The following is a 12,448-nucleotide window of genomic DNA, read 5'->3' on the forward strand; positions in this document are numbered from 1 at the left end:
TAAACTCTAAGTGAGCCAGATTACCTTGGGAAGTACAGCTGATGCGCCTGAGTGTTTCCTTTCACATTCCATTTTCTGCTAAGACAGCATAATTCTGATGTACTCTCCTTCGGTGATTTTAATCCTTACTTTTTAGTCTCACTGATATATATCCTGTCAGTTATTTTGTTGAAATATAAATTTGAAAGGGAAAGAGCTTCTTTCTACTCAAAGTCTAGATCACACTGGGATCTATCCTGGAGAACCTAGAGATAGCATTTTTATCTCACACAGAGGTCCTCAACTTGTTTGCACGGTAGAACCAGGTGGGGAGTGTTTAAAAATCTCTGTACCACACACAAATTAAAATCAGAATCTGTGGGACAGGAGGTAGGGAGGGCAGGACCCGAGTATTAGTAGTTTTTAAAACTCCCCAGCTGATTCCACTGTGCGGTGAAGATAAAAAACAGATCCCAAACAGGCTTTTCATTATCTCTTGAACATCATCTGTTCCAGAACAGTGGTCCTCAGAGTGTAAACCCCAGACATACAGCACCAGCATTGCCTAGGAACTCTTTATAAATGCAAATTCTCACCCCCCACCCCAGACCTAGTGAGTCAGAAGCTCTCTGGGTGGAGCCCAGCAATCTTTAACAAGCCCTTCAGGTGATTCTGATGCATAGCAAAATTTGAAACCACTGATCTAGAACAGGAGAAAAGGATAAAACAAAACACAAGGGTTGGATAACCTAATGTTGTGTCATAAAATTAGATATATGTGATTTTAACAAAATAATATTTGTGTTTTAAGTACAATGTAACTATAAATAGAAAATGTTCTAAATTCTTTTTTTCTCAGAGTTTGGTATACGCACAATCTATATTAGAATCTCCTACTTAAAAATGTATCCAAACTGAGGATTCACTCCAAATTTATGATTCATAATCTCTGAGACAAGCCCAGAATTTACATTTTTCACAAGTTCCTCAGGGGGTTCTTTTAGCAAACTAAGCATTGTTTTACATGGATGACACCATACATAAGAGTCTGTTATATGCTTCATTAAAATGTTATGGTTCAGCCATTTGCCCATATCAGTTGAGATTTCTGTAATTATTCAGTTAATTAGTTTATAGAGTTGGCGACAGTTTTAAGTATTCTATCAAAACTGTCTTATCAAAGCTGTGCTCTGTACTGAGCATGACCGTAGACTGTACATTTTTCACTTACTAAGATATGGTTAAGACCATTTTAATACAAATGATAGTTCCATTATACCAAAGAGAATAGTACAATTATATATTGTTGGCCCACTTTGTAAAAGATTATCTTTGTTATGTTAACATGCTCCTTATATGAGTTGATAAAGATAAAAACATTTATTATTGGTAATAAGTAGGAAATGTACCAACTGCTCTTAGTATACCAGGAACTTTTAAGAAAAAGTGATTTTCAGATGGCTTTGTAATCACTCCTTACAGAACTACATTTTGCATAAATGTCATTTGAGGAGTCCCTGGTTTAGAATAGAAAACAGAATCGGGTAATAAAATACTGTTTTCAGCAAGCTTATCATTCCTTTTTGAATTTATCTCTGTGAATTTCACTTGGGTGGTGGATATAGCCAATTATGAAGACCCCTTAACAAAATCTATCAAAAGTTTGGTTATACTAAAAAAAAAAATCACAAAATATTTTTTCTTAGCTATCAATATGAATGAACATTTTGATCTGCGGTGATTGAGTACAATGCTCAAAATTACTGCAAATCAGAATGTTTGATGTTGACATCTACAGGCCATTGCTGTTTTCAGAACTGAATGTAGTATCATGAATTTAGTGCAAGTGACATTCAAATGGCTTCAATATGATAACCAAAAGGATTTTACATATAAACATTTATTTAAACATATCACTGTTGGGGCACATGGGTGGCTCAGTGGATTGAGCATGCAGCTCTTGATTTCAGCTCTGGTCTTGATCTCATGGTCATGAGATCTATCCCTGCTTCCAGCTCTGCACTGGGTGTGGAGCCTACTTGAGTGAGATGAGTAGATGAGAGAGATCACTCTCTCTCTCTTTCTCTCTCTCTTTCTCTTTCTCTTTCTCTCTTCCTCTTTCCCTCTTTCCCTCCCTCCCCCCTCTCTCTTTCCCTCCCTCTGCCCCACCTCTACTCATCCTCTGCTCTTTGTCTCATTCTCAAAAATAAATTACTGTTTCCATCAATTTGTAAACACTGTGGTTAAGTGACTATAAGTTATGTGGCTTTGTGTAAACATATTACTTTGTATAAAATTGCATGTATGATAATTTGACATAATATGTGATAATAATAATTGATAATATTATTTATACTTGTTCACATTTATGGAGTGCTTCCTGTGTGCCAGGTACTGTTTTGTGTGCTTTACATGAAAATTTTTAATTTACAAAAACCTTATGAGATAGATCTAACAGATGAAGAAACACCAAGGCAATAGAAAGTACTCCTGAGTCATACAGTAAGTGGCAAAGGTGGAATTAAATTTGGAGCCCTTGCTCTTAACCAATATGACTATTAAAATACTGTGTTAATTAAAATAATAGCTTACTTCTTAATCATGCACTACAGTTCATTTTGGATTTTATATGATTTATAGGTTGTAAATATCCTCTCAAATCCACCCCCTTTGTTTTTAGGAAACTGCTTCTTCATTTTATTGTGCTATGTGTGGCAGACAGTGCTGTTCATGCACAAGAACAAGGTAAGAAAGCTACCTTGCTACGTATTTGCTTATATAAAAATTCTGCTTCCAAACAGCAAAGTATATGACTGTAAAATCGTCGTAACCTTAAATTCAACATGCAACAATAAAAAATTCTACCCAGTACAATGAGAATGTAAGGGTGAAGAAACCAATTTTGGGGGGAAATATGACCTTTAAGAAATTACTCAGATCTTCCGTCTGTGAAATTGCTTACATTTTTAAGCAAACTCTCTATAAAAGGGAAGTTGTGTACAGTGAAAAGGCTTTGCTTGTGACTTCATTTTAAGTGGGAGTTCTTGGGGGTGGTAAGCTGTGACTGAATTACCTTTGCACTTCTTGAAACAACACAAGCATATACTAAATGTTCCATCTAGATTTACATCATTAAGAAACAAAATAAAATTTGCATACCAGTGGGTTTGGGATATGATTTAAATGGAGAGGTTTAGAAAATAATTCAATGTTTTCTTTTTGCTTGCTAGCTAGTTGTTCTGGTAGTATGGTGATAGAGTTTCAGGAATCTGTGTATACTCTAATTTATTTATTAAGCAACATTTTAAAAAGTATCTTGTATTTGACACATAATATCTTAATTGCCAGCGATTGAAATTTAAGTAAGATAGTGTCTCTGGCCTCAAAGTGTAAAAACAAGTGTCTTGTCAAAGGTTAAAAACTAAAACGCCAAAGTCAAAGAGAAAAACTATGAAACTATGCTGGATCTACAGACATACTACAGACATCACCATGTCCCCATTATTATTATTATTTTTTTTTTTACTCCTCTGTCTTACATTAGCAGGGCTGCCAAATTATTCATTCTTACAAAACCAAGATTTCAATTCAGTGACCAATTAAACAAGCCACTTGGCAATTTGTTCAATCAACTAAATATCAGTAAGAAAGAGACAAGAAAGGGAAATATGTATAGGTAGCAAGAGGTTGCACAAAGGAAGGGGCACTGCTGTATCTGATTGACCAAAGTGATAAGTAGGTAAGTATTCTCGGCCAAGTAGCATGTAGAGGAATTAAAATGTATCTTGGAAGGCATTTTCTAATTCTATTTTATGGGGAAATGGTTAAAATAGGTCACATGTCACATATAACTTCATGAAATGCTATTCTTACCAAGTCATTTCTGTTACTTTATTTTGCTTTAATTAACCATGAAGAGGAGAGAAACTATATCTTCTGGTTCATTGTTATTACTTAAACCTTCTGAGAACTTATCATGTACCAATCCCATGCTTGTAGAATATATATTCGCCACTATCCCATCACAGGGTTTTTTGTAATTATGCCTGTGATAGAATTGCTGGAAATAAGGTTAAGAAGAATAAGTAACGACTCCAAGGGTTACAGGATAATAAATGGAAGAACTAAGATTTGAACTCAAGTATTTTGATTGTGAAGTCTACAAATTCTTTACAAGTAAGCCTCCAGGACCACAGAGAAGATCAGAAAGAAAGAAAATTGCCATTATTAGTTACGTATATATTTTGCCGGCACTTATATACATTATTCTAATCTTCATAATGAACCTGCAGGATAGAGATTATAGATAAAGAAACTAAGGCTCAAAGAAGGGGCTTGCTCAGGCTCATGCAGTAGTACTTGAATCTAGGCTATCTCTGACAATAACAAAAAACTCTTTTTTTACTACACATCTTCTTGCTTCATAATTGCCATCTGCTGGAGTCATGAGTTTAATACTTTACAAAAGGTAGCATTATCAAGATATTAAAAACTGAGGCAAAGAAAGATATAAGGAAAACAATATTTTTGAATAGATTTTTAAAAAAAATTCGGAACCAATGAAAGAAATATCTTTCAACCTTAAGATTTCATTTATAGAATACAAAATAATGCTCCTTTATTTCAGGGTGTACTTCACAATTTTTAGTCTCTCTATAACCATAACATTTTATTGTGAGTTCTTAATAAAAAGAAAAATCTTGTTAAAACCTCTTTAACATCCAAAAATTGGATACTTCTGAGTTAAAGAAAAAATGAAATGAAATGAAAACAGTAGTGTGTTATCAGAAACTTAGAAGTACTTTTTTCCTAAAGTAGATTTTTTGTTAAATTGGCATGACACAATAATGTAACATTTAATCAGGAGTTGTCACTATCACTAATTCTTCTCAGATACTCCAAAAGAATTTTAAACCTTCTTTGAAAAAGATTTTCCAAAAAAATACCAAATATTCCAACCATTTGATTTAGGTGGGGGATGATTCCTTCTAGGAGCTAAAATTCTCCTGTTCTTCTGTGGATTGGTAATTCTCTAAGCTTCCTGTAGAGTTAATGCCTCGCATCTGTGTTAAATCCAGTGTCCTAGAACTCGTGTTTCGTTTTCATCATCCATTTCCTTAGTTGAATGTAGTGTATCATCCAGTGGCCTCCTGAAAATGTGTACATTACATTCCAAAAATGTGTTTATTTCACACATGAGCATGAGGGTAATCTGGGTGGGTACAGAATTTTGGGCTGTAAATAGTTTTCTCTGTTTTAAAGACATTGCCTTCTGCCTTGCAGTTCAAGAAATCTTTTATACTAATTCTTTATAGGTGACCGTTTTATTTTCTTTCTTAAATATTTCAGATCATCTGTTTATCTTTGATGTTTTGAAATTTTGCAATAATGTGCCTTGGTACAGGTCTTTTTTCAACTTAATGTGCTGGGCATTCAGTAGGCCCTTTCAATGTAGAAACATCTTTCATTTTCTGGGAATTCTCTTGTGTTAGTGTTTTCTTTCTATTTATTTTATTAGAGAATTGAGTAGGATGTATTTGTCATTAATATATAACAAAACAACAACAAACCAAAATTATACTGAAAGCTTAAAAAGGAGGTAATTTAAAGAGTAAATTTAGCATGCAGGGATATACTTAGCAAGGATCTGAAAGAATGGGATTTAAAAAAACACACACATTCATCTTGATATGGCAAGAAACTTAAGAAAGGTTAAAAAAAAATTGAGATTGAAGAATGCCATGGAGTGAGCAGATATCATCGAAGGAAAAATATGTGAGGGGGCATTGCACCAACAGCAAGTTTAAGGGTCCTCAAGATGACTTTCAGTCTCAGTAATGCTCTAGAAGACTCATAGAACCGAGTGAAATCTGTTATACTCACTGTTATGGTTTATTGCACCAGGGATATAGATTAAAATCAACCCAGGGAAGTGACACTTGAGTTAGGGTCTAGGAAAGTCCTTCATATGGAGCTTCCAGTTTGTCTTCTCTCAGAGGAGTCAGTGTCAACTTTCCCAGCAATGACATGTGACAATATACCCAGGATATTGCCAACCAGTGAAACTCACCTGAGCCCTTATGTCCAGAGTCTTTATTGGGGCACCGTCATGTAGACGTGGTGGACTGACCATGTAGCTGACCTCAGTCTCCAGGCCCTCTTGAGCCACATGACCAAATCTCTTACTATAAATCACATTATGGGACTATCTTATGTGGTCCATAACCCTCAGATAAACAAAAATATTTTTATCAGGCAAGATATTCAAGAGCTTAAGAGAGTACCTCCCAGGAGCGAAGAACAAACATGCCTGTTCTTTGGGCAAGGTTAAATTTTTTACTGCACAAGTAGCCTATAGGCTTTGGGTGCCATAGTGGAAAGGGTGGGAGGACTTGAAAAAGTGAAATCAAGATGGGGGGTCCCAATGATTCACTTGTATAACTTGACAGTTTGCAATAAAACCACCATACCACTCACAGTTATAAGGATATTCTTAAATGTGCCAATCTACTCAGCCTCATCAACTGTGTCACAGACTCACCATTTCATATGAATACCAGTGAGAAACTTATTTTAAAATGAAGTCCTAAAACATTAACAAAAGAAGGGGTGTGCCTGGATGGCTCAGTCGGTTAAGCATCAGACTTTGGCTCAGGTCATGATCTCGCAGTTCATGAGTTCAAGCCCCGCATTGGGCTCTGAGCTTCCAGCTTAAAGCTTAGAGCCTGTTTCAGATTCTGTGTTTCCCTCTCTCTCTGCCCCTCCCCTGCTCTCTCAAAACTAAACAAACATTAAAAAAAATGAAGCCATAATCCTTTAATGAAAGATTGAGGAGATGGAGAATGGTAAAAAGGTTTTTTAAACAGGACATCCACAAGGCTGAAAGACCATGGATACTTCATTCCTTGTTTAATGATTCCCTTTTATTTCTAGTATACTACCTTGCTGAGAGTGATCCTTTTTTCCTACATTCTAAACTTTCCTGTTTTGATCTTTTAGGTTTGATCACCTTTGACATGTAGCAGAAATTAAAAAAAAGAAAGCTTGTTAGGAAGGCATGAGATGCGAGACTAGAAATGCAGGCAGGGATTAGATCACTAAGAGTCTGAGGGTTGAAATAAGAAATTTGAGTTTTGTACTAAAAGCTGTGAGAACCACCGAGGTGTTATAGGAAGCAGTGTCATGAACTAAATGTTCATTTTGTTCTGTATTTTAGAAAGGTTTTTCTGGCAGCAGTGTGGATGACAGATTGGATAAGGGTGTCTTACAAGAGGCAGAGAAATCTATTAGGAGCCTAATATGATAATCTAAGAGTAAAGAGAGCTTAACTAAGGCTTGTATTGGACTTGATGACTAAATAGCTATGGAGAATGGGTGGAAAGGAAGTATCAGTGGTGATTGCCAGGTTTCTGCGTTAGATGGTTGATTGATTCTTTCATTCTTTCAAACAATACTTTGGACCCACTTTGTTTTAGTCATTATTCTATATGTTGGAATATAACAGTAAAACAAGATGAAGTACTACCCTCATGGACCATGTATACATATATAGTGTGGTATATAATGTATATGCATATGAAATGTGATATATATGATTTTATATATATATAATATATATATAATATATTTATTAATTATGTCTCCCTAAATTTTTAGTGCTGTGAAGGAAAAATAAAGCATAGTAAGTAAGATGTTGGAGAATCACTGGGGCCAGATGGATGACTATTTTATCTTTTAGATATTATTGTCAGGGAAAACCTCTTTGAAAAGGTCACATCTGAGCCTAGATCTGAATGAACTAAAGGTTTGGAGCATTCTAAACAGAAAGAATAATAAGTGCAAATACCACGAATTCAAAATGAGGTTAGTGGTTTTAAGGAATAAGAAAAGACCAGTGTGGCTGGTACTAAGTAAGGTGGGATGAAATGAAAAGAGAGGAGATCAAGAAAGGTAAGAAGGGAGTAGATGGCATAGGTTTCATAACACCATGGAAAGGATTTGGATTGTATTTTTACTGCAACGGGAAGCCATTGGAGGATTTTGTTCAGGAGAGTGGCATGATATAATTCACACTATAAAAATATTACTCTGGCTAGTGGTTTGATAGTGGGGCTCTTCAGTGAGAGAGGCACTAAAGTAAGAGGAACAGATTTGGGGGAAAATATGTTGAGTTAGAAGTGCTTGCAGGACATCTAATCTCTATTGCATAAATTCAGTAGGCAATTGGATATGCAAGTCCAGAAGAGAAGTTTGTGAGTCAGCATGTGTGGTTATTGAAATCATGTTTTGGATGAAGTCATTAGGCTTGGTGTTTACAGTAAAAAGAGTAAAGTGTTGTCTTGGTGACACCATGATTTATTCTCTGTTTGAGAATCAGTTCTGCTGTTAGAGGACATATGCATTCCTTAAAGTTGCCATGCTGAGAATTTGGGTCCAGAGGACTGTCTGCTTTCAAATTCTGCCTCTATATCCTACTTGGGTGACCTTGGGAAAGTTATTTAAATTCTCTGTGACCTAGTTTTTATAACTGTCAGAGTTAACAATAGTACCTACCTCGTAGGGCTATTGTGAGAATTATGTGGCTTAATAAAGTTGTGAGACCAGTGCTTGGTATGTAGAATTAATAAATGCTGCTGTTATTTTTATTCCTTAAAAAAATGCAAAGCACAAGTGAAATAAGTCAGACTGAGAAAGACAAATACCATATGATTTCACTCATGTGGAATCTAAAAACAAAAAACAAATGAATAAACAAACTAAACTCAGAATCAGACTGATAAATATAGAGAACAAATTGATAGTTGCCAGAGGGAAGGGGGGTGGGGGGATGGGTAAAACGGATGAAGGGGAGTGGCAGGTACAGGCTTCCCGTTATGGAAAAGAAGTCATGGGGATGAAAGGCACAGCATAAGGAATATAATGGTATTGTAACAGCACTGCATGGTGACAGATGGTACCTACACATATGGTGAGCACAGCATAACATGCAGACTTGTTGAATCGTTATGCTGAACACTGGAGACTAATGGAACGTTGTGTGCCAACTGTACTCAAATAAAAAAAATAAATTAAAATTTAAAAAAATTCTTAATGAAAAAAAATGCAAAGCACTTAATAAAGTGCCTGGTTGGTAATCAATATTCTTTAAAAAGTAACTGATTTCCTGTATGACTCAAACTGGATTGATTATGTGGTTAGGGCCACTCATGAAACAAGTAATTTATTATAGACAAGTACGTTTTTTGTTTATTTGTTTTGCTATATTCACTGGTACCAATTACCTAAATTTAACCTCCAAATTGCAATTTGGTGATATCAAGGGCCAGACCTAAATTAACAATGAAGAGTCTGTTCTCTGACAGAAGTCTTTCTCCTATTCTCCCCACCCCCTCTCATCTGTGCCTTTTATCCTTAAGAGTCCTCTGTTCTCCCATCAATATCTGCTCAAAGCATTTGTTAAACATATTCACACTAAGATTTGAAAGTGAAAAACTGGATTAGCATTTAGAAATGCACTCAGATACCAACTCTGGTGGCCACTTACAGAATATTCCCCACTGTGAGATTCTGTGGGAATAATGATTAATTCCTGAGGCTTGCCAAAGGAAATATGAGGTGATGTGGAGAACACATTGCCTGTAAGGCAGTGTGATGAGGCAAAGATTAGAGACTTTGAAGCTACACTGACTGGACTCATATCCATTTCTACTATTTATCAGCTGTGTGATGTTGACCAGGTTATTCAATCTTTCTGGGCCTCAGATTCTTCATCTGTGAAATAGGTATATACTTGAAGTGTATAAACTTGAAACAATGAGAAATTATCTTCTTACTTCCATTTCTAGATATCATAAAAAAATTAATGAAATAATAACCCTGAAAACTCCATTTTCAGCAAAACTAGGGGACTGATAATATTTGCAAACTCAAAATATGCTGACAAAAGCATCTAAGTGCCAGCATAACCACACTTCCTAAAGATGAGGAGCATACCCTGAAATATTTCACCTTTAGCCCTTGTACGAAACAAGTGCTACAGGAACTGGGGTGGACAGAAGCTGCCCAGGGTCAAGAAGCACACATAGTAGCTAAATGGCCAGTGGGGACAGATCCCAAAACATGCACAAATCTACTTCCTAAGGTGAAGGATTCATTCTGAAGCATATACCAATGAGAATGGATAGAGAGGAGGGAGAGTAAAGTGTTGCCAGCTAGGCTGGCTATAGAAGTTCTGCTAGAAGGTTCAGAGAAAAAGGCTAGGTATATCAAAAAGCCATTTGAGAAGGAAACTCTGGTAATGCTGAAAGAGCCCTTTGGGTTTTGAGATTTGGAAGGCATGGCCCTCTGTCTTCTCCCCAGCATCCTTCTATAAATTGTTGGGCTATGAAATAATAAGTAACTAAAAATAACTATAACAGACTAAATAGAAGGGTACAATAAGGAAGGTATAGGAGAAAGGAGCAAAATGAGAATGTACACATAAAAAAAATCACCTCTATGAAGGAAGATCATAAAACAGAAATATAAGAACTCAGGAGAAGGAAGAGATGGCAAGACATTAAAAGGATATGAATTGTGAGCTTGTAGAACTCAGAAAAAGATGTTGTAGGAAAACAATTTTATAAATCAAGATGAAATTGGAAGGAGCACAAAGAGAGATTAGACATTATAGGAAACATGGTAAAGACAGAAGTGAGAAAATCAAACAGAACTGAAGATAAAGAACATATTTTAAGAGATTACAAAGAATAACAGACACAGAAGACAGCAGTGGAGATTAAACATTATTATAATAGGAATTTTTGAAGAAGAAAACCAAAACTATAAAATAGAATATTCAAGGATGTAATTCATGAAAACTTTGCTGAAGCAAGCAACAACAACTAAACTTGAATCTAAACAACAAATGGGCATCTATATGCCTGGAAACATTTATCCAGAATGGTCAATATGAAGCCATATCCTAATAAAATCTGCACTTTACTTCAAAGATAAAGAACAGCTCTTTGGGGCATGTTGGTTAAAAAAAAATGAGTCATTTAGAGAGAGAAAATTAGCCGACTTCAGACTTTTCTTTCCTAACATTCCACACCAATAGACAGTGGAATCATATCTCTAAGATATTCAAAGAAAGTATCAGCAAAGAATTTTATATCCAGTGAAACTTGAGATATGAGGCTACCAACAAACAATTCTAAAAAGTCAAATATCCAGGAAATTTTCCATGAACGCTTCTTGAGGAGACTAATAGAGGATAAACTTCATCAAAAAGGAAATAACTGAGATAACGATTACAAAGACTGGCTGTATAAGAAGAAAATTTGGGAACAGAACTGAATATAAAGGCCATACAAATGTAGGAATGGTCCAATCACTGATAAATGGGAAGGGAAGAGGGAAAAAAGACAGGATGTGTATTAAGTTTGCTGATTGGCTCATATGTAGAAGCTGGCTGGGAATTAATATTATCCAAAGCTGATAAATCAAATAAAAAGTACTATAAAGATATTTAACAATAAAAAAGTCAATACTAGGAAGATAATTCTGATAGTAAGAGAACGGGAGGAAGGGAGAAAAAAGGAAAAGGAAACACTATCCATAGGAAAGAAATAATAGATATGTCTAAATAAAGAGGACTAGGGACATTTTATATTTTTATCATTTTAAAGATAACAGAACAAAAATACAAATCTATCTAAAATATAATTCTTAAGCTATATCCCATAGATTTTGGTATGTAGTATTTTAATTTTTGTTATTTTTCTAAAAACTGTGTAATTTTTATTTGTATTTTCCCAATGACCCCAATGATTTAGGAGAAAATCTTTAAATTTTCCAGTTAAAGGTTTTGTTTTTTTTTTTTTCTGATTTTGTTATTAAAATCTAACTTGTTAGCATTGTGATTAGAGAATGGTGTCTAATTTGTACTTTCTGTTTTTAAAACTTAGCCTAATAAATTCTACTTAAATTAGGTCACAGAAAATAATGAATCAATACTATAGTTGATAAAGATAGTACAATATGAGAAAAAACAGACCAGTCTTAACTTGTAAATATTGATGTAATGATTCTACATACGTTGTTCTTCAAGAATCCAGCAAGGTATCAAAAGAGTAACATATAACCATCAAGTAGCTTTTATTTCAGGAATGGAAAGATGGTTTGATAACAAGAAACTTATGAATAGCAAATTCTCAAACACTTTTGACTTTTTAAAAATCTCAGCTATTTGTTATAAAAACTCTAAATTAGAATTGGAGGAAAATATATGAAATATTAAACACACACACATGTATATATAATACAGGTTTCAAATAATATCCTTTCCAGTGATATTTCCTTTAATGGAATCAGAAATTTGAGGCAGTATATAGCAGGGGTTATTTCTTTGGGTAAGAAGCCCTTGATATCATGCCACATAAATATGGTACTTCCTTTGTGTAAGGATAGCCTATTTGGCATATTATAA

The 12,448-nt window shown here is 34.9% G+C and overlaps 1 protein-coding gene across 1 annotated transcript in view; it reads left to right on the top strand.

Annotated features, from left to right (window-relative positions):
* COL24A1 (collagen type XXIV alpha 1 chain) overlaps window positions 1-12,448 on the top strand; it is a 390,296-nt gene that overhangs the window by 7,157 nt on the left and 370,691 nt on the right. The window contains exon 2 of the mRNA XM_049618486.1: window positions 2,660-2,724. Coding sequence (XP_049474443.1) covers window positions 2,660-2,724 — 65 coding nt within the window. The remainder of the gene's footprint in view (window positions 1-2,659; window positions 2,725-12,448) is intronic.

Source organism: Panthera uncia (assembly GCF_023721935.1).
Source record: "Panthera uncia isolate 11264 chromosome C1 unlocalized genomic scaffold, Puncia_PCG_1.0 HiC_scaffold_4, whole genome shotgun sequence".
NCBI classification, from domain to species: domain Eukaryota; kingdom Metazoa; phylum Chordata; class Mammalia; order Carnivora; family Felidae; genus Panthera; species Panthera uncia.